This window comes from Lutra lutra, chromosome 1 (genome assembly GCF_902655055.1).
Source record: "Lutra lutra chromosome 1, mLutLut1.2, whole genome shotgun sequence".
Lineage (NCBI taxonomy): Eukaryota > Metazoa > Chordata > Mammalia > Carnivora > Mustelidae > Lutra > Lutra lutra.
Window position 1 is genome coordinate 160,904,508 of NC_062278.1, and position 23,123 is coordinate 160,927,630.

Here is a 23,123-nt window from a genome sequence, read left to right on the forward strand (position 1 = left end):
CCCTCAAAATCAATTAAGAATAGGTCCACACCGCGTTACCTAATAGTAAAATTTACAAATCTTAGTGACAAAGAAAAGATCCTGAAAGCAGCCTGGGAAAAGAAGTCTGTAACGTACAATGGTAAAAATATTAGACTGGCAGCAGACTTATCCACAGAGACCTGGCAGGCCAGAAAGAGCTGGCAAGATATATTCAGAGTACTAAATGAGAAAAACATGCAGCCAAGAATACTATATCCAGCTAGGCTATCATTGAAAATAGAAGGAGAGATTAAAAGCTTCCAGGACAAACAAAAACTGAAAGAATTTGCAAATACCAAACCAGCTCTACAGGAAATATTGAAAGGGGTCCTCTAAGCAAAGAGAGACCCTAAAAGTAGTAGATCAGAAAGAAACAGAGACAATATACAATAACAGTCACCTTACAGGCAATACAATGGCACTAAATTCATATCTCTCAATACTTACCCTGAATGTTAATGGGCTAAATGCCCCAATCAAAAGACACCGGTATCAGAATGGATAAAAAAACAAAACCCATCTATATGTTGCCTACAAGAAACTCATCTTAAACCCGAAGACACCTCCAGGTTTAAAGTGAGGGGGTGGAAAAGAATTTACCATGCTAATGGACATCAGAAGAAAGCAGGAGTGGCAATCCTTATATCAGATCAATTAGATTTTAAGCCAAAGACTATAATAAGAGATGAGGAAGGACACTCTATCATACTCAAAGGAACTGTCCAACAAGAAGATCTAACAATTTTAAATATCTATGCCCCTAACGTGGGAGCAGCCAACTATATAAACCAATTAATAACAAAATCAAAGAAACACATCGACAAGAATACAATAATAGTAGGGGATTTTAACACTCCCCTCACTGAAATGGACAGATCATCCAAGCAAAAGATCAACAAGGAAATAAAGGCCTTAAATGACACGCTGGACCAGATGGACATCACAGATATATTCAGAACATTTCATCCCAAAGCAACAGAATACACATTCTTCTCTAGTGCACATGGAACATTCTCCAGAATAGATCACATTCTTGGTCCTAAATCAAGTCTCAACCGGTATCAAAAGATTGAGATCATTCCCTGCATATTTTCAGACCACAATGCTCTGAAGCTAGAACTCAATAACAAGAGGAAATTTGGAAAGAACCCAAATACATGGAGACTAAACAGCATCCTTCTAAAGAATGAATGGGTCAACCAGGAAATTAAAGAAGAATTGAAAAAATTCATGGAAACAAATGATAATGAAAACACAACAGTTCAGAATCTGTGGGACACAACAAAGGCAGTCCTGAGAGGAAAATATATAGTGGTACAAGTCTTTCTCAAGAAACAAGAAAGGTCTCAGGTACACAACCTAACCTTACACCTAAAGGAGCTGGAGAAAGAACAAGAAAGAAACCCTAAACCCAGCAGGAGAAGAGAAATCATAAAGATCAGAGCAGAAATCAATGAAATAGAAACCAAAAAAACAATAGAACAAATCAACGAAACTAGGAGCTGGTTCTTTGAAAGAATTAATAAGATTGATAAACCCCTGGCCAGACTTATCAAAAAGAAAAGAGAAAGGACCCAAATAAATAAAATCATGAATGAAAGAGGAGAGATCACAACGAACACCAAAGAAATACAGACAATTATAAGAACATACTATGAGCAACTCTACGCCAACAAATTTGACAATCTGGAAGAAATGGATGCATTCTTAGAGACATATAAACTACCACAACTGAACCAGGAAGAAATAGAAAACCTGAACAGACCCATAACCAGTAAGGAGATTGAAACAGTCATCAAAAATCTCCAAACAAACAAAAGCCCAGGGCCAGACGGCTTCCCGGGGGAATTCTACTAAACATTTAAAGAAGAACTAATTCCTATTCTCCTGAAACTGTTCCAAAAAATAGAAATAGAAGGAAAACTTCCAAACTCATTTTATGAGGCCAGCATCACCTTGATCCCAAAGCCAGACAAGGATCCCAACAAAAAAGAGAACTACAGACCAATATCCTTGATGAACACAGATGCAAAAATTCTCACCAAAATACTAGCCAATAGGATTCAACAGTACATTAAAAGGATTATTCACCACGACCAAGTGGGATTTATTCCAGGGCTGCAAGGTTGGTTCAACATCCGCAAATCAATCAATGTGATACAACACATTAATAAAAGAAAGAACAAGAACCATATGATACTCCCCATAGATGCTGAAAAAGCATTTGACAAAGTACAGCATCCCTTCCTGATCAAAACTCTTCAAAGTGTAGGGATAGAGGGCACATACCTCAATATTATCAAAGCCATCTATGAAAAACCCACCGCAAATATCATTCTCAATGGAGAAAAACGGAAAGCTTTTCCGCTACGGTCAGGAACTTGGCAGGGATGTCCATTATCACCACTGCTATTCAACATAGTACCAGAAGTTCTAGCCTCAGCAATCAGACAACAAAAGGAAATTAAAGGCATCCAAATCGGCAAAGAAGAAGTCAAACTATCACTCTTTGCAGATGATATGATACTCTATGTGGAAAACCCAAAAGACTCCACTCCAAAACTGCTAGAACTTGTACAGGAATTCAGTAAAGTGTCAGGATATAAAATCAATGCACAGAAATCAGTTGCATTTCTCTACACCAACAACAAGACAGAAGAAAGAGAAATTAAAGAGTCCATCCCATTTACAATTGCACCCAAAACTATAAGATACCTAGGAATAAACCTAACCAAAGAGACTAAGAATCTATACACAGAAAAGTGTAAAGTACTCATGAAAGAAATTGAGGAAGACACAAAGAAATGGAAAAATGTTCCATGCTCCTGGATTGGAAGAATAAATATTGTGAAAATGTCTATGCTACCTAAAGCAATCTACACATTTAATGCAATTCCTATCAAAGTACCATCCATTTTTTTCAAAGAAATGGAACAAATAATCCTAAAATTTATATGGAACCAGAAAAGACCTCGAATAGCCAAAGGAATATTGAAAAAGAAAGCCAAAGTTGGTGGCATCACAATTCCGGACCTCAAGCTCTATTACAAAGCTGTCATCATCAAGACAGCATGGTACTGGCACAAAAACAGACACATAGATCAATGGAACAGAATAGAGAGCCCAGAAATGGACCCTCAACTCTATGGCCAACTCATCTTCGACAAAGCAGGAAAGAATGTCCAATGGAAAAAAGACAGCCTCTTCAATAAATGGTGTTGGGAAAATTGGACAGCCACATGCAGAAAAATGAAATTGGATCATTTCCTTACACCACACACGAAAATAGACTCAAAATGGATGAAGGATCTCAATGTGAGAAAGGAATCCATCAAAATCCTCGAGGAGAACACAGGCAGCAACCTCTTCGACCTCAACCGCAGCAACATCTTCCTAGGAACATCACCAAAGGCAAGGGAAGCAAGGGCAAAAATGAACTATTGGGATTTTATCAAGATCAAAAGCTTTTGCACAGCAAAGGAAACAGTTAACAAAACCAAAAGACAACTGACAGAATGGGAGAAGATATTTGCAAATGACATATCAGATAAAGGGCTAGTGTCCAAAATCTATAAAGAACTTAGCAAACTCAACACCCAAAGAACAAATAATCCAATCAAGAAATGGGCAGAGGACATGAACAGACATTTCTGCAAAGAAGACATCCAGATGGCCAACAGACACATGAAAAAGTGCTCCGTATCACTCGGCATCAGGGAAATACAAATCAAAACCACCATGAGATATCACCTCACACAGTCAGAATGGCTAAAATTAACAAGTCAGGAAATGACAGATGCTGGCGAGGATGTGGAGAAAGGGGAACCCTCCTACACTGTTGGTGGGAATGCAAGCTGGTGCAACCACTCTGGAAAACAGCATGGAGGTTCCTCAAAATGTTGAAAATAGAACTACCCTATGACCCAGCAATTGCACTGCTGGGTATTTACCCTAAAGATACAAACGTAGTGATCCGAAGGGGCACGGGCACCCGAATGTTTATAGCAGCAATGTCTACAATAGCCAAACTGTGGAAAGAACCTAGATGTCCATCAACAGACGAATGGATAAAGAAGAAGTGGTATATATACACAATGGAATACTATGCAGCCATCAAAAGAAATGAAATCTTGCCATTTGCGACGACGTGGATGGAACTAGAGGGTATCATGCTTAGCGAAATAAGTCAATCGGAGAAAGACAACTATCATATGATCTCCCTGATATGAGGGAGAGGAGATGCACATGGGGGGTTAAGGGGGTAGGAGAAGAGTAAATGAAACAAGATGGGATTGGGAGGGAGACAAACCATAAGTGACTCTTAATCTCACAAAACAAACTGAGGGTTGATGGGGGGAGGGGGTTGGGGGGGGTGGGGTTATGGATATTGGGGAGGGTATGTGCTATGGTGAGTGCTGTGAAGTGTGTAAACCTGGCGATTCGCAGACCTGTACCCCTGGGGATAAAAATATATGTTTATAAAATAAAAAAAAATAAAAAAGAATAAAAGGGTGAAAAAAAAAAAAAGTCAGCCCAGGCTAAGCTAAGAGCATCCATGCCTCTGCACAATGGTGTCAAGGAGGAGAGGGCAGGGTTCTCCTGGACATTGAGGAGTGGGGACTGCCCCACTGCCCAGATGTGGACAAAAAGGACTCATGATAGATCCCTGAACTGCATCTGCTAGAAAAGATAGTGGTCTGGAAGAACAAGCTCTCTGGAAAGTAAGTAATAACCACAAGTAAATGGCATAGAACTATGCAGAAATATTATAGGGAAAAGGAAACCAGAAACAAAGGCAGAGAAGAAACAAAGCAGGAAATTACAGCATTGAACAATGAAAGCCTATGAAATTAAAGAAATGATAGTAAGCCATCTCCCTGAAATTAAAACCCAAAAAAGAGCTGTAAGAGCTGAAGGTGAGAGCTCAGAAAACTGATTTAAGACACACATAAAACTCCTATAGATGCAAAGTCATAATTAGAGCTAACAGGAAATACTGAAAACATAACCAGGAAAATGGTAGACAAGCCTAAGAAAATTACATAAAACCTTAAATATATTTCAGAGAATATTTAAGAGTCCACATACACATAACTGGCTTACCTAAAGACAAGAAGAAAGTAAATACAACCAATAACTCATAAAAGTTTACTGAAAAAAATTCTTCTGCAATCATGGTAATCTTTAATACACACATTGAAAAAATATATGTCCAACAAAAACTGCTACAATATAATCAATATCAAGACATATGCAGATAACTAGGAATGTAGACAAATAAGAATCAGTACCTACATTCGGATTTCTTGACACCTCCTGCAAGCCATACAGATCAACAAGAGAACAAACAAAAGCATCCATAGCACATACCCACAGCATAACTCAGAGACAGAGGAGTCCACAAAATCCAGTTCACATGTAAATTAGACAATAAATGACCAAAACCACATTCTTCTCAAGTGCACATGGGACACTTTCCAGGATAGATCAGTCATGTGTTAGGCCGCAAATTAAGTCTCAACAGATTTACAAATACCTATCGTAAAAAGTATCCTCAGACCACAATGGGATAAAGTTAGAAATCAGTAACAGAAGGAAAGCTGAAGAATTCACAAATGTGTGGAAATTAAAAAACTACATTTTTTTTAAAGATTTTATTTATTTATTTGACAGACAGAGATCACAAGTAGACGGAGAGGCAGGCAGAGAGAGAGAGAGAGAGAGAGAGGGAAGCAGGCTCCCTGCTGAGCAGAGCGCCCGATGCGGGACTCGATCCCAGGACCCTGAGATCATGACCTGAGCCGAAGGCAGCGGCTTAACCCACTGAGCCACCCAGGCGCCCCAAAAAACTACATTTTTAAACAATAACTAATGGATCAAAAAAGACATCACACAGCAAATTAGAAAATATTTAGAGATGAATGAAAACAAAAACACAACAAAACTTAGGAAACACAGAAAAAAGGAGGAAATTTGTGGCTAAGGACCTCAAATGAACAAACTAATTTAATTAAGAAACTAGAAAAAGGAGAACAAACTAAACCCATAGTCAGGAGAAGGAATGAAATAATAAAGATTAGAGCAGAGATAAACAAAATAGAGGAAAGAAAGACAATAGAAAAGACTAAAGGAATCAAAGGTAGTTTTTGGAAAAGATCAAGAAAATTGACAAATACTTTGCTAGATGAACTAAGAAAAAACGAGAGATGACTTAACTTACTAATTACTAAGATCAGAAGTAGAAATGAGGACATTACTACCAATTCTGCAGAAATAAAAAGGATTGTAAGAGAGTGCTAGTAACAACTATCTAATAACAAACTAGGTAACCCACATGACATGGACAAATTCCTATAAATACAAAAGCTACCATGAAAAACTATCAGAGGTCAGAAGAAATAGAAAATCTGATAATTAGGAGACTGAATTAGTAAGGACCCTGAAAAATCTCCTGACAAAGAAAAACCCTGGACCTGACAACTTTGCTGGTGAATTTTACCAAATACTTAAATAACTAATACCAATCCTTTTCAAACTTTCCCCCAAAGTTGATGAGGAACACTTTTTTGTTGTTGTTGTTGTTTATTTTTTAAGAGATTTTACTTATTTATTTATTTGACAGAGAGAGAGCGAGCCAGAGCACACAAGCAGGGGGAGCAGCAGAGTGACAGGGTGAAGCAGGCTCTCCACTCAACAGGGAGCCCTAGGAGGGGCTTGATCCCAGGACCCTAGGATCATGACCTGAGCCGAAGGCAATTGTTTAACCATCTAAGCCACTCAGGCGCCCCAATGAGGAGTGCCATTAACTCATTCTCTGAGGCCAGCATTACCCTGATACAAAGCCAGACAACAATACCACAAGAAAACTACAGACCACCATCCCTTATAAACAATGATGCAAAAATACTCAACAAAATACTAGCAAACTCAATTTAGCCACACAGTAGAAAGATGAGACAGCACGTGAGTGGAATTTATTCCTGGAATGCAAGGATAATTCCAGTAAAAGCCTACTGTGATACACCATGTTAACAGAAAGGGGTGGCGGGGAACCACATGATCAACTCAACTGATGCAGAAAAAGCATTTAATATGAGCCACCACTTTTATGCTCAACAAACTAGGAACAGAAGGAAACTACCTCAACATAACAAAATCCATCTGGGAAAAGCCCACAGCAAACATCATACTGAATGGTGAAAGACTAAAAGTTTTTCCTTTAGATCAGGAATATGATAAAGAAGCCCACTTTCACCACTTCCATTCAACATAGAATTGGAAGTTCTAGCCAAAACAATTAGAGAAGAAAAAAATGCATCCAAATTAGAAAGGAAGAAGTAAAATTATGTGTTGATGAGCGATATTGTATTTTATGTAGAAAAACCCTAACTTTTCTGTAAAAACATTGTCATGGCTAATAGATGAATTCAGAAAAATAGCAGGATACAAAATGAATAAATAGAACAAGCTGCATTTCTATACATTAACAATGAACTATCTGAAAAGGTAATTACGGAATGAACTATCTGAAAAGGAATTATGGCAATCCCATTTATAATAGCATCATAAAGAATAAAATAACTAATAAGAATTAGTTATTTTAGTTTTAGAATAAAATAACTAATAAGAATTAGTTATTTTAGTTTTAGAATAAAATAACTAATAAGAATTAGTTATTTTAGTTTTAGAATTTAGTTAGTAAGAAATTAACTGAAGACAAAAGATGCACACAATGAAAAACTACAAAACAATGCTAAACGAAATAAGACATAAATAAATGGAAACACATCCCATGTTCATGGGACTTAATATTGTTGAATTGTCAATACTACCCAAAGTATCTATAGATTCAATGCAATCTCTATCAAAATCCCAATCAAGCTTTCTGCAAAAATAGAAAAACCCATCATAAAATTCATATGGAATTTCATGGGACTTCAAAACAATCATGGGAGTCAAAACAATCTTGAAAAGGAAGAAAAAAATTCCTGAATTTAAAACTTACCATAGGGGCACCTGGGTGGCTCAGTGAGTTAAAGCCTCTGCCTTTGGCTCAGGTCATGATCCCAGGGTCCTGGGATCGAGCCCCACATCGGACTCTCTGCTCAGCAGGGAGCCTGCTTCCCCCTCTCTCTCTGCCTAGCTCTCTGCCTACTTGTGATCTCTCTCTGTCAAATAAATAAATAAAATCTTAAAAAAAAAAAAAACTTACCATAAAGCTGGGATGCTGAGTGGCTCACTTGATTAAGCAGCTGGCTCTTGGTTTTGGCTTGGCTCAGGGTCTTGAGATCAAACCCCATGTCGCACTCCGCTCTCAGCATGGAGTCTGCCTGAGGTTCTCTCCCTCTTCCCCTCTCCCCCTTGGCCCTTCTCCTGGCTTATGCAAATTCTCTCTCTCTCTTTCAAATAAATAACTAAAATCTTAAAAAAAAAAAAAATGACCACAGGAACCAATATAATGTGGTACTGGCATACAGACATATAGACCAATATAAAACAGAGGCCAGAAACAAACCCTCACATACATGGTCAAATGATTTGTGACAAGGGTACCAAGGCCATTCAATGGGGAAAGGGTGGTCTTTCCAACAAATGATACCGGGAAAACTGGATATCCACACGCAAAAGAATGAAACTGAATCCTTAAAAATAAATAAATACATAAAAATAGAAAATAAATTGAACCCTTACCTAACACCATAGAGAAAAGTTAACTCAAAATGGATTAAAGACCTAAATATAAAACCCAAAACTATAAAACTCCTAGAAGAAAATACAGAGGAAAAGCTTCATGACATTGGATTTGATTGCATGACATTGGCAATAATTTCTTAGATATGACACCAAAGGTACAGGCAAAAAGAAAAAATAGGTTAAGTTGGACTTCATGAAAATTTTAAAATTTTATGCATCAAAGGACAATATCAACAAAGTAAAAAGGCAATCCATGAAATAGGTAAAAATATGTGCCAATCATATATTTGATAAGGGATTAATATCCAGAATATATAGAGACTGTCTAAAACTCAACAACAACAAAAACAACCTGATTCAAAAATGGGCAAATGGGGGCGCCTGGGTGGCTCAGTGGGTTAAAGCCTCTGCCTTTGGCTCAGGTCATGATCCCAGGGTCCTGGGATCGAGCCCCGCATCGGGCTCTCTCCTCAGCGGGGAGCCTGCTTTCCCCTCTCTCTCTGCCTGCCTCTCTGCCTACTTGTGATCTCTGTCTCTCAAAAAAAAAAAAAAAAAAAGGGCAAATGACTTGAAAAGACATTTCTCCAAAGAAGATATACGAATGGCCAATAAGCACATGAAAGACGCTCCACATCACTCATCATCAGGGAAATGAAAATCAAACTACAATGAGACATCATCTCACCCCTATTGGAATGACTACTCCCAAAATATCAGAAAATAACAAGAGTTGGCCAGGATGTAGAGAGACTGGAACCCTTGTGCACTGTCAGTGGGAATGCAAAATGTCACAACCACTGTGGAAAACACTATAGAGGTTCTTCAAAAAATTAAAAATAGGTGCACTTGGATGGCTCAGTTGGTTAAGCGTCTGCCTTCAGCTCAGGTCATGACCTCAGGGTCCTGAGATCAAGTCCCATGTCAGGCTCTCTGCTCAGTGGGGAGTCTGCTTCTCCCTCTCCCTCTGTCCCCCATTCATGCTCTCTCTCTCAAATAAATAAAATCTTTAAAAAAGTTAAATATAGAAATACCATATGACCCAACACTTCCACTTCTGGGTATACACCCAAAATAATTAAAAGCAGGGTCTTGGAAGGATATTTGCAGACCATGTTCATAAAAGCATAATTCAAAATAGACAAAAGGTGGAGACAACCCAAGTGTCCACGACGGATGAGTAAACAAGCAAAATGTGGTATATACATACAATGGAATATTATTTAGCCTTAAAAAGGGAGGAAATTCCAACATATGCCACAATGTAGATGAACCCAATGAACATAATGCTAAGTGAAATAAACCAGTCACAAAGAGAGAAATACTGTATGATTCCACTTATTTGAGATACTTAGAGTAGTCAAAACCATGGACAGAAAGTAGAAAGGTGGTTGATTATGCCAGAGTCAGAGGAAGAAGGGAGGGAGACAGATTGTTTAATGGATACAGAGTTCTGGTTTTACAAGATGAAATGAGCTCTGAAGAGGGATGGTGATGATAGTTGTACAATATTATGAGTATATTTAATATCATTGAAAATCTCTTAAGATTTTTAATCTTCAATCTTTAAATTTTATGTTATGTGTACTTTATCACACTAAGAGAAAGGGAGTTAGTTAAGAGATATACCACCATACAAAGTGGGTGATCTATGATTGGATCTCGGTTTGATCAAACCAACTCTATATATTTGGGGACAACTGAGAAAATCTGAAATGGACTGGTTCTTGGGCATCTGTCCTCCCAGGGCTTGGGGCCGGGGGAGTGGGTAAAGATCTGGAAGATAGTATTATGCAGCCTAGAGAACACAGTGACTTACATGTTTAAAGTGCATTTGCACAGTAAAAATGCTCTGAGGCCTTGCCACCATCTGGTAGGGGAGTGGGTTGAGGCAAACTTGAAATTACACACTGTAGTGAGCACTTCCATCTGCAAACTAGTATTCTCACTCAAATGGAATAACACAAAATCACAAAATTGCAAACTGCTGATTTGTATTCAGGTATTATGTCACTTTGTGATTCTTCCTAAGCCTTGCTCCCAAGTTCTCACTGACTGAGATGAGAACAGATGGAAGGAGGGCTCCAGGAAAAGGTGATGGCTCCTGTTCTCATTCCTCCCCAGACTCCCTAGAGTGTGTGGACATAAAGTAAACTTTGCTAAACTTAACATGAGTAATATATGTATGTATTCACACATAATTTTAAGCTAACTGAATGCTGTGAGACTGCAATTAATAAGTAGCGAACCATACAAAACAAATATATTGATCTAAAGGTACAATATAATGAAGCTTCAGTAGCAAAAGCTATATTCACACAGAAATAAGTTATTGTAAAGTTCTATGCATTTTTCAGTAAGAGAAAAAAATAGCGCTTTTCTAACTTGGTATTCATGTCTACTAAGAAAAGATAATTGCATTAGAATGTGTATTCATGAAGCTGGTTGATACAATGACTTACATAATGATTTTCCTGGATACAACTTTGCCTGGGGGTAACCAGGGATCATCTTTTCTTCTCTGGCTCTAAGATTTTCAAGCTCATGTTTGATAATGAATTGACATTCTGCCATTGTAAGGAAGTCATTATTGTCATCTAAATGAAAGCAAAAATTTCCAGTTATTTTCTCATTAATAGCCAAAATAAAATTAATAATATTCATATAACTTGGGATTACAGAAATGATGATATAAACAAATAACAAAAGGAGTTAGCAAAGTATAAAACTGCTAAATTAAGCAGAACATAAAGCACCTTAGATATTCTTTAAGAATAAAAATATTGTTTTGCCTTCACATAATACAACTCTTCAATAATTGTACAATGGTACCCCCTTATTCTGCAGTTTTCCTTTCTAGCATGTTAGTTACCCCATGAATCACGGTCCAGAAGTGGCTGATCCCCTCCCTCTCACCTATCATCAGAAGGTCAGTGGTAGCCTAACACTATGTTCCAATGCCTAGGTCATTCACCTCACCTCATCTCATCAGCCCATCATCACAAGAAGGGTACATACAGTAAAATAAGGCACTTTGAGGGAGAGAGAGAGAGACCACATTTGCAAAATTTTTATTACAGTAGATTGTTATCATTGTTCTACTTTATTATTGTTGTTGTTAATCTCTTATTGTGCCTAGTTTACAAATTAAGCTTTATCACAGGGATGTGCATATAGGAAAACAGCACATATAGGGTCCAGTACTACCTGCTATTTCAGGCATCCAATGGGAGGGCCTACAGTACTAGTTCTTATATAATATAGTATAAACATCCAAATGGCAGCTACTTGCTTGCTCTCAACTAATACCAATGAGCAGAAAGCCATATGCTCTTTAATTCTAACTAGGGATGACCTTAAGTTTGGCTGTATGACAAATTCTCCTTCCTCAAACACACAAGCCTAGGCCTGTCCCTTGTGGAGTTAACATCCCACCCTAAATGAGGGAGAAGATAGTCTGATAAGAAAATAGTATTTTGGGGGCACCTGGGTGGCTCACTCAGTTAAATTCCTGCCTTTGGCTCAGGTCATAATCTCAGGGTCCTGGGATCCAGTCGTGCATCACACTCCCTGCTCACGGAAGAGTCTGCTTCTCTCTCCCTCTGCCCCCTCACCCCCACTTGTGCTCTCTCTCTCAAATAAATACATAAAATCTTAAAAAAAAAAAAAGAAAGAAAACAGTATTTTTTTGGCAAGTGAATCCTCCTAAATGAGGTGAATTTTACCATTATCCTTTACCCACTAAATAACTAAGTAAGGCCCATGGACCATATTTTATAAGCAAATTTTAGTGGAACAGTTTTACCCATTCATTTCTTATGGTCTATGGCTGCTTTTGCTTTCCAAGGGCAGTGTCAAATAACAGTGAGAAAGTATATGGCCTGCACAGCCTAAAATATTTACAATTTGGTCTTTTACTGAAAATGTTTGCTGACCCCTGGATCTACTCATCAGTAATTTATTTTTGAAATAAATTGATTCTGATAGAAACAATCTTGGGACTTACCATCAAAATCTTTGAAGTTATGTCGCGTTCCATATGTGAAGGCTCTCATAGTGTTATCATTACACTCTTTTACCAAACCTATTGCTTCTGCACCCAGTAACAATGTAATCTTAGAGGCACCAACAAGATATAAGTTCTGATTTTCTAGTGTTTCTTTCTGGTATTTATTTAATAGTGGTCTAAACAGGAGCTGGGCACCTTCAAAAACAAAAGATAAGCACAATCTTAGAAAAGTTTCAAAAATGAAAACATTCTAAATAAGTATTATTTCTAGTTTGATATAAGACAAATGTATTAACAATTCAAATCTATCTTCCAAATAAGTAAGAATTACAAGTAAATTGATTTCCTTCGGAAAATGCCTTCTAGCTTCCTGTATTTCTGCTCACAAGTCTGATCCCTTATGTGTGACTTACTGTCTTTCTTAAAGTTTGTAGTATCTTCTCCATTCCCAGGGTTCTAGAACATTCCAATGGTAAGCCATTTTCATCTACAGTGCAGGGCACTGGGTGGGCCCTTCTCATCTGAAAAAGCATGGCATCAACCTTAAGTTTCCCTTTGATGATTTCTTCTCCTTTTTTCTCTATTCACTTTCTAGAACTCCTTTTATTCAGATGTGTACCTCCTAGACTAGTCCTCTAACTTCCTTACTTTTTCTCTGTCAAAGTTCCCAATTCTGTCCCTTTTACTCTACTTTCTGGGAGCTTTTATCAAAATTATTTTCTAATCCTTTCACCGAGTTTTAAATTTTGCTTTTATACTTCTACTTTATATATGAGCTTTTTTTCCTAAATGAGTATTTTACAGTATCCAACTCCTGATCTTTTGATCTATCAAGAGTATCCAACTCTAGGTCTGTCCTAGCTTCTCGTAACTGAGAGCTGAGTTTTAAATTTTCTCTGGCTTTCTTCTTTGGCAAAGTTTGCTGTTTTTATCTTTTTGTTTAGTTTTAGCTTTCTTTTTCACGTTAGGGATTTTCCTCAGACGTCTGGTGATCTTTTATTATATGTGCATATTTAGGAATGGGGTTCTAGGAGGCTGTACTTAAGTTCTGAAGGCTTAGATAGAACTCATTAAAGATAACCTTGAATACATAGTCATCTAGCCAGGTTGTTTTCCATGGTCAACTCTCTGATTTCGGCACCTTTGGTTATTTTGTCTTCAATCAGACTCCCCAAGAAAGATTATTCAACCTGCTTCCTAAATGATTTGAATGTAGCTGCTAACATTTTAGAAACTAAAGTAGATATGAGATTGGTGGGATGGAGGATAGGGTGAATAATACTCAGTTATTATCCTATTTTCAGTAGAGAATCTCTGTTTTCAACTGTGCATAAAGCCCCCACATCAAAATCCAAGCATCTTGCATTCAGTCTTCTGCTGTAATGGCAGAATACAGAAGGGATCTGGGGATCTATTTCTTACATGAATCTTAGTCAATTCTTTTTTTTCTTGGTACTACTTAATTCCACTTCTGCAAACCCCTAAAGTCACTAATACCTAAGTCTTTAGGAGTATTCTGTGGTGTTAAACTAAACTGACCTCAATTTATACCCCTGCCACCTTCAACTTTGACTTTTTTCAAGTCTGAGAAGCTATTTACTATTCATCCACCTGTTTTCTAGCTTCCAAAATGGTGATGCTGCTATATTCTTCCCCTTTTTCTTTGTCAAACTGGACTTATCTCTTTTTTAAAAAATCAATTTTTTAAAAAATTGTCATGTTTGAAAGAGAATAAAAATAAACATGAGTGTTAAATCCACTACCTTTACCTGAAAGATCAGAATATGTTTTTGGAATGTTCTTTTCATATTTCCCAGCAGGGTAGAAAGATGCCCACCCCCATGCCATCCTTGTGTTTCTCTGTTGAAGGCACACAGTGAGCAGGAAAGACTGGGAATACACTGAAGTCCCTCCCTCTTAGGCACTACAAATGCTCTTCCATCACAGGAATTTTATTTCATTTTTATAGATTTCATTTATTTATTTGACAGAGAAAGAGAAAGTGAGAGAGGGAACACAAGAAGGAGGAGTGGGAAAGGGAAAAGCAGGCTTCTAGCTGAGCAGGGAGCCCATTGCAGGCCTTGATCCCAGCACTCTGGGATCAGGACCTGACCCCAAGGCAGATGCTTAATGACTGAGCCACTCAGGTGCCCCCATCACAGGAATTTTAAAGAAGGGACTCCAACCCAGGGAAACACCTCAGATTTAGGTAAGAAAGTACTCTTGTTTTTAAGTTATCTTTTGGTGCAGTTGTTTGCAAAAACTTAAAAATTCCACTTTGATTCAAGGTTTTATTATAAAGATAGCATTTTGGTTCACAGTCAAAATCTTTATTAAAAACAGTCTATTAGGGACGCCTGGGTGGCTCAGTGGTTTAAGCCGCTGCCTTCAGCTCAGGTCATGATCCCAGGGTCCTGGGTTCGAGCCCCGCATCGGGCTCTCTGCTCCGCGGGGAGCCTGCCTCCACCTCTCTCTCTGCCTGCCTCTCTGCCTGCTTGTGGTCTCTGTCTGTCAAATAAATAAATAAAATCTTTAAAAATAAATAAATAAATAAAATAAAAACAGTCTATTAAAGTTTTATTCAGTGTTTGGAGACTTGGTGAAGTTTTAGATGAATTTTTAGGTGAAGTGCAAGTGCAAAACAACTCTTGTTTTGTGTAGTTTTACGAAGTGTTTGCTATGTGAAATGTCCTCCATCCTCTCACCCAATCTAGATCCCTTTCCACCCTAGGAGAGAGCTAAGCTTTGGCTTCTATGAAGTCATACTTTTCCAGCCCAAAAACCATCACCAGGTGTTACTTCTGTCTTCCCATTACTCTTCCAGCTAGTTTACATACAATTCATTTTTAAGTATCATGCACTGCTGTGTAACAGCTCTTTCATTAGGGTTTTTGGGGTTTTTTGGAGGGGGCATTTACCTGTTACTTCAATTTCCAGGAATTGGCATTCAGTCTCCTTACACTGACAGTAACATCCTTGCAAGCAGAGACCATATTAATCTTTCCCTTAGCATCATAACTGACACATAGAGAGCACTCAATAGATACTTATTCATTCATTTGATAAATATTGACCTACTATGTGCCAGGCTATGTACTAGACACAGCGTTTATAGCTGTGAACAAAATCACTCATGTCACTTATAGTCTAATGTAGACTTAAGGTCTCTTTTCAAGTCCAGATGAATAATAAAGAGCAAAGAAATGGATTATTAATTTTAGAAATATATCAATGAAATAACTATAAAACATATTTGAAAATATATTTTTAGTCACTAATCATGACTGAGTCTGAGTTATATTTATTTTACTTACCTCCATCTTCTTTTTTAGAGACAATTCTGTTCTTCAGCCATTCTTTGGTTTCTTCTTTGACATCCTGAGCCAGTTCTAGAACGACCAAAGGTATGAAGGAACTCTCACAAGTATCCAAAGCTGGTAGGGTCACTTTCATCTTTTACAAACATGCTAAAATTAAAATAAAATAAAAAGCACATGGGTTACAATGGAAAAGAGAAATATATAGACAAATATCTATATTTGTATTTTCTCTTAACTACACCTAATTCTGGCTTCCAAGAAAAAGGAAGATTTTTCATGACCTAGTTGGGTTATACAATAAGCTCAACTAATGGTTCAGAGCACACATGTGAGGCAGGCCCATACGAAGTCAGGGGGAAGACCATCCTTTTCTACTGTAAGCAGCTCAGAACACAGCAGGGAGGACATTCAGGTAAGTATTGTCAAATGTGCTCTCACACAGGAAGAGTAAGAAAGTATTTACGAGGGCTGTGACACCTGAACAGGATTCAGAAGAATGAATAGGAGTTCGCCGGCGAGACTTGGATAGCATTCTAAGTAGAGGAAATAATATTCTCCTACAGATAATGATGAAAAACAACCAATAGAATCAGAGGAATACAAGTGATTAAGTATGGCTGCAGCACTAACTGTGGGTGTGGGGAGGGGGACAGGGTGCTAGGATGGGAATGAGTAGGTACTAACAAGGGACCCTGATTACAAAGGAACTGGGCTTTGTCAAATAAACAATGGGAGTCACCAGGTCAGTAAGAGCAGGGAACTAACACAGTCTGAATTCATGTTCCAGTATGGAGTTGATGCCCCCAGCATCAGCTTCCCTTCCTAGTTTTTCTTTCTCAGGAACATCACCTTTATCTCCATTTCCAAGCCTGAAAAATACTCAGGTCAACCTGGACCCCCCACCCCACCCCAAATGTCATCAGTCACGAAGGCTTAACGGCCTCTCTCTAAAATGTTTTTCATGTGAATCTCTTTAACCCAGTGATTTACACCAGGGATGATTTCTAGACTTTAGACTTACTTGTACTAGCTTTGTAACTTGATATATGTTTTAATGACTCCAAAGTACACATTCAAATCAATTCTTGGGAATAATCACAAAAGGAGTGATCAACACCACAGAACACCTTTCCATTCCTTGGGGTGAACCGTGATCTTGCAACAAGCTGATCAAACAGACCAGTGTAATCCGACTTGACAGTGATAAGCTTTTGTTCTTCTCTAACAGAGCACAGTTTTGGGGCAATGTAAGTATCATAAATCAATTCTGGATCCACATCATAGCACAAATGCTTCAGGAATGCTATTCTAAAATGCCAGCCAAGGGGCGCCTGGGTGGCTCAGTGGGTTAAAGCCTCTGCCTTCAGCTCAGGTCATGATCCCGGAGTCCTGGGATCGTGCCCCACATCGGGCTATCTGCTCAGCAGGGAGCCTGCTTCCCTTCCTCTCTCTCTGCCTGCCTCTCTGCCTACTTGTGATCTCTCTCTCCGTCAAATAAACAAAAAACAAAAAAACAAAAAAAAAATCTTTAAAATGCCAGCCAAATCCAAAGTCAGCATGCTAGGCTCTATGAAGGTAATCAGATCAAAATAGGACCCAGTACTCCCTTTCCAACAGTTAAAATGATATGGTCAGGAATTACACAGAAGGAAATAATGATAAAAGATAGCAGTTAGAGCTATGGGAACTCAGAACACTTGATGTGCAAAAGTTTTCAAACAAGAAAAAAAAAAACAAGAATGACTCATTCTACACAGGGAAAGAACATGTATAAAATCAATGATGCAAGAATAAAGACAGTATAGGAGAAGACCAGTAAGACTGGCCTGACCAGAGCAGAGAGGGCAACATTTTGTGAGCTGTGACCATTTAAGGATAAGGAATGCCAAACTTCACATCCACTCCAGTGGCCAGAAAGGAGTCACTGTAGGTTTCTGAGCAGAACATTAGCAACATGTCAGAATGATACGAATCTCAATACGTAAATTTAGGGGGCAAGATTGTGAGTGTTTTTCATCTTTAAATTCCCCTGAACTTCTGAAATTTTTCATAACAAAAAGTTGGGAAAAATGGTTAATCTACCGGTAGATTACAGAGGCTTAAGCATCATCAACTTTTAAAAGGAAATATCAAATGCAACAAACACTACTGCAGTACTTATTTTGGGCCATGCTGTGACAGTCTGAAGGTACAAAAGTAAGTCAGGTCCCTTCTCACTTCTGGGGAGTTCATGGTCTTTTAGCAGAAGCAAGTGTGCGCCAAATCATTCTAGCACAAGGCCTGAGTACAATAGCAGTAACCGGGTGGGGCAGGGCAGCCGGAGGAGGTGGGATTAACTTTCTCTTTCTGGGAAGGGAGGCTGAGAACCAGACACCCTTCAACTTGGAAAAGGCACATGGATGACTCTAAGACTTCTGACCTGGGACATGGGACAGAGTAAATAAAGAGACATGCTGGAAAGAATGGTAAATTTAAGGGCACAATCAAAGGTTCAGCACAGTACATGTGGACATGCATCAAAGATGGGAGTTTTTTGGCAATTATGCATTGCCTAATGTCAGTAATAAAAGGCCTACCTTATTCATAATTACCAGGTCACAAAACAATCTTTTTGAGACACTAAATGAGGGTTTCCATCCTAAACATGTATATGAGCACCAGCTAGAGATTCATAATAAATACTTATGCACTGATTTATTCTCATTTGAGATACTATACACCTTTCATTACTTGAGACAACCTTAACAAGATTTCCAATATATTACAAACAAAAGTGTCACATCTCTGATATCCAAAGAGTTCCTACAAATCAACAAAAAAAATACAAAAAACTGAAATCACAAGTCACAAAAGAATACAAGCAGCCAACACACCTTGAAAAGATGTTCAAAACATACTAAAAAACGAAATGAAAAATAAGTAGAAGATGCTTTTCCTTTTTCAGATTTGCTGAAGTTGAAAGGTGGACAGAAGCCAGTTCTGGAACAGGTGCAGAAAATTGGGCATTCTTGGGGTACCTGGGTGGCTTAGTGGATTAAGCCTCTGCCTTTGGCTCAGGTCATGACCTCAGGGTCCTGGGATCGAGGCCTGCATCGGGCTCTCTGCTCAGCAGGGAGCCTGCTTCCTCCTCTCTCTCTCTCTCTACCTACCTCTCTGCCTGCTTGTGATTTCTCTGTCAAATAAATAAATAAAATCTTAAAAAAAAAAGAAAAAGAAAAAGAAAATTGGGCATTCTCACACATGGCTGACAGATGTAACTTGATACCACCTTTCCAGAAAGCAGCGTGGCAGTATTAAAAGCAATATTAAATACTCCTATATTCAACACAACAATGCTATTTCTTGGAATTCATGCCAAAGAGATAATAAAATAGAATATATATATATATATATATACATACATGCATATATATGTATGTATGTATTCTACATACATACATATATATACATATGTATACATACATACATGTATGTATGTATACATACATATAGTGAAAGTTCATGACAACTTTCTTTTTTTCTCTCTTTCTTATTTATTTTTGGGTTCTAGTTATGGCAAAGAAACAAAAAAGAAACAACTTACAACCTGAAAGTCTAACGAGGAGATTGGCTAAATACATAAAGTGTGTCACAACTATACAACAGAACCATCAATACTAGCATCCAGATGCAATTATATTAACATGGAGAACATTTTAGAAAACATTGTAAAGTTCAAAAAAATGCAAAGCATGATCCCAGTTATGGATATACACAATCCATACTAATAGCAAAATGACAACACTAGTTAACTTTTGCTGGGGACTTACTACATGCAAAGCACTGGGCTACTCATTAAATTCTCACACCAACCCCATGAAGAAGAAACTAACACTTTCATTTAGCAGATGAGAAAACTGAGGTCAAACAGGATAAGTAGGTTTGTCCTATGTCACACAGTAACAAGTAGGAAAGCTGGGATTTAAATTCTAGTGGTCTGAGGCCAGAGCTTACACCCTGAATCATGTGTGGAAACACTTACATTTCAGTCTACACTGTTTCTGGGTTTTTTTTTTTTTTTAAGATTTTATTTATTTGTCAGAGAGAGAGAGAGAGAGAGAGAGTAAGCACAAGCAGGGGGAGCAGCAGGCAGAGGGAGAAGCAGGCTCCCTGCTGAGCAAGTAGCCTGATTCAGGCAGAACTTGATCTCAGGACCCTGGGATCATGACTGAGTTAAAAGCAGACAATTAACTGAGCCACCCAGCGTGCATTTTAACAAATGTGCCGCCAATGATTAGTCAGATATATTTCTCCAAACTGCCATGTCTAAGTAGCAGGATTTAAGCTGATTGTTATTTTCTTCTTTACATTTTTCTTTTTGATTTGAATTTTAATGAGCAAGGGTTTTTTTTAATAATTAGAAAAAAATGGCTTTTATGGTTGTATATAGAACTATATACAATATATTGTATGTACAGTTGTATATACAATTATATACATATGCTACATATAGTTGTATATAGAATAGTATAGAAGCCCTGCATTTTCAACAGTAAGTATAAAAGATACACTTTAGTAAAGGTCAAGTAATATTTTTAAAACTATAATACAAGATAATATTTTGCTTTAGTCCTCAGATTAAAAACATACCAACTTTGTACAAAAGAAGTTGCCAAACTTTAAAGGCTGTTTGGAGTAAAAGTTCACTAATGGTGAAAAGCCTTCTGTCTGACAGTATACACAATGAAAGGACTCAGTACCTAGGCACACTCCCTCCTATCCAGAAGCAGATGGCCAAAAGCACCAGAGGGCTGCACAGCGATAGAATTTTTAGAGCAGAAGGAGCCTTAGGGTCATTTAGTTCCGTGACCTCACCATATCCTGTTCATCAGACCCAAAATCACACAAATAGTGTGGCAGATATGGGACTGAAATCCAGTGCTCTTTGAATGACATGAAAAAGGTGTGGTTTTTTTGTCCTTTTTGTGAACTGAGTCCATAAAGTCAGTTTTACAGTTTCATCATTAGAAGGAACACTGGTCTGCCCACACTGTGCAGCGGCATGCTTTAGCTCCAAAGAAGTCTCACAGACTAACACGAGTGCCAGTGTTGTGTGGACACTGCTCTGAGCAATGTGAATGGCAAGTGAGGGGTGGGACAGAAGGCCCACTAAGGCTTTTTAGTGGAGTTTGGTAAGACTTGACCCCTTTGAGGCTCTAGTACAGAAAATGCTCTTGAGGTTTCCACACTGTTGATGACAGCCCTTTCAGGACCAACTCTGCTCCGTTCATGCTTTTGGTTTTCAGCTGTCCTATGCTTATGCCATCCATTGAGCCACAATGTACTTACAAACCTGGTTACCTAAGATGCCCCTTCCCCACCCTGCAACACCTCCTGTGCTCTCTTCTTCTAGTCCCTGTAATCCACCTAGGGGAACCTAATGCTCAGGAAATTTCTGTATAGGAACAGCTCTGTGATGCCCTTTCCTTGGGGGATTCCTGTCCCTGTTCTGTATGCAGCAGGGTACAGGTAAGGAGGATTCAATTTTACAGTTTACAGGACAGGGTAATCCAGGCGTGCCCTAAACCCACATCTCCCAATTGGCTAGCCCAGTGGTATGAATAGCAAGTCTCAGGTGGTGAAAACAAGAAGCCTCATGGCAGCCTTGGCCTAAGCTGAGTTCTGCAATCTGCTTTTACCAGAGGATCTTAATAGGAACTTGGTCCACCATTACCAGGCAGGACCAGTACATGGGACCAAAATACCAGATGGGCAGACATGAGGGCTTTAAGTATGGTAAGAGAGGCTCATGGTCCCACTTGGGGCCAATCTAAAAACAATGATTCAACATATGTAGTCTTCTTAGACATTGGAAGGTAGCATGATTTCTACAACCACAACCAATTTCCTCCTTTTATCCAGGCTGTCAGCCAAGATAGCAGCCAGGAAGGACTAAAAGGCTTAGCATACAGGTTCCATAGATACCATGGGGCATAAGATAGCCATCCCAAATTCTGCTCTTTGCATGTGCTGAACTGCACACAGGGTCAAAGAGAGGCCTATAAATGAACTGGACTCATGTGACTTTTACTTTAGCTACTGGAATCACTTGCCTATAATAACAGGTAAATCCTGTCCATAGAGGTTGAAACGCACATATGAAGAGAAACACACTGTGAGTTCAACCATGGGTGTGAGGTTGAGGGGCTGAGAGTATGTGCATATTTTATCAAGGATCAAAAAAAGAATAGGAGACCCTGTTCTCTTCCTGAATTGGGGGAGGGGGCGCAATGGAATTATAAATTCAGAGGCTAGTAAGAAGGAAATGCATCTGCTGTCTTCAGAAATCACCTTATTTCAGACTCAAGGAGAAACATAAACCAAAATTACAAAATTTTCTGACATGAAGCAAAATAGGAATACACCAGTGAGAGAAAAATGAAGGGCCATACTGACCGAGCTGGAAAATGAGAGGGATTTCTTCAGGAGAAAAGTTGCTTTTTTTTTTTTTTTTTTTGCATTTTTAATGGCCAGGGCTAGAAGGAAGACGGACAGGACCCCTCCAGAGGCCCTGAGGGTAAAGACAACTTAGAGACATCCTCTGAAACCTCCAATAGGCAGTTAATTATGAGAGCAACTGTGGGATATTCCTTCTTTGAGACCTAAGGCAGCTGCCTCTTGGTGTTATATCAGATGTGGGGAAATTTGATAGTAGAAAATCAGCACTGCACACACACACCCTCACTAGAATTTGACACTCAGTGACACCAACAAGGTAAGGAAGTTGCTGAGGCCTATTCCCATACCTGGGAACATGGTGGCATCAGGATTCCACAGGAAGATGCAGGACAGGTAAGACAAGACAAATGAAGACAGCCTGGCCATAGCAGCGCAAACCCAGGCCTGATTAGATGCTACAGCAGCAGAAGGCCACCTGGACACAGAATCACCCAACTGGGCCTTGCCACAGACTGACTGATGAAGTGAAAAAAACACTATTTCCTCTTCTCATTCAGACTTTCTATCTACTCTCATAATGCCACAAACTGTCAAGATTTTGCTTATTTGGGCTGGAATGATGTCTGAGAACCTGGAGCAACACC

The 23,123-nt window shown here is 38.6% G+C and overlaps 1 protein-coding gene across 5 annotated transcripts in view; it reads right to left on the reverse strand.

Annotated features, from left to right (window-relative positions):
* The window catches only part of ANO10 (anoctamin 10), a 236,493-nt gene that overhangs the window by 211,723 nt on the left and 1,647 nt on the right, over positions 1-23,123 (reverse strand). For all 5 annotated transcript variants that reach the window (XM_047742195.1, XM_047742204.1, XM_047742185.1 and 2 more), the window contains exons 2-4: positions 16,036-16,188; positions 12,719-12,916; positions 11,175-11,309 (exon numbers count right to left, since the gene is read on the reverse strand). In XM_047742195.1, the coding sequence (XP_047598151.1) occupies positions 11,175-11,309; positions 12,719-12,916; positions 16,036-16,174 (472 nt within the window). In that variant the 5' untranslated portion in view covers positions 16,175-16,188. The remainder of the gene's footprint in view (positions 1-11,174; positions 11,310-12,718; positions 12,917-16,035; positions 16,189-23,123) is intronic.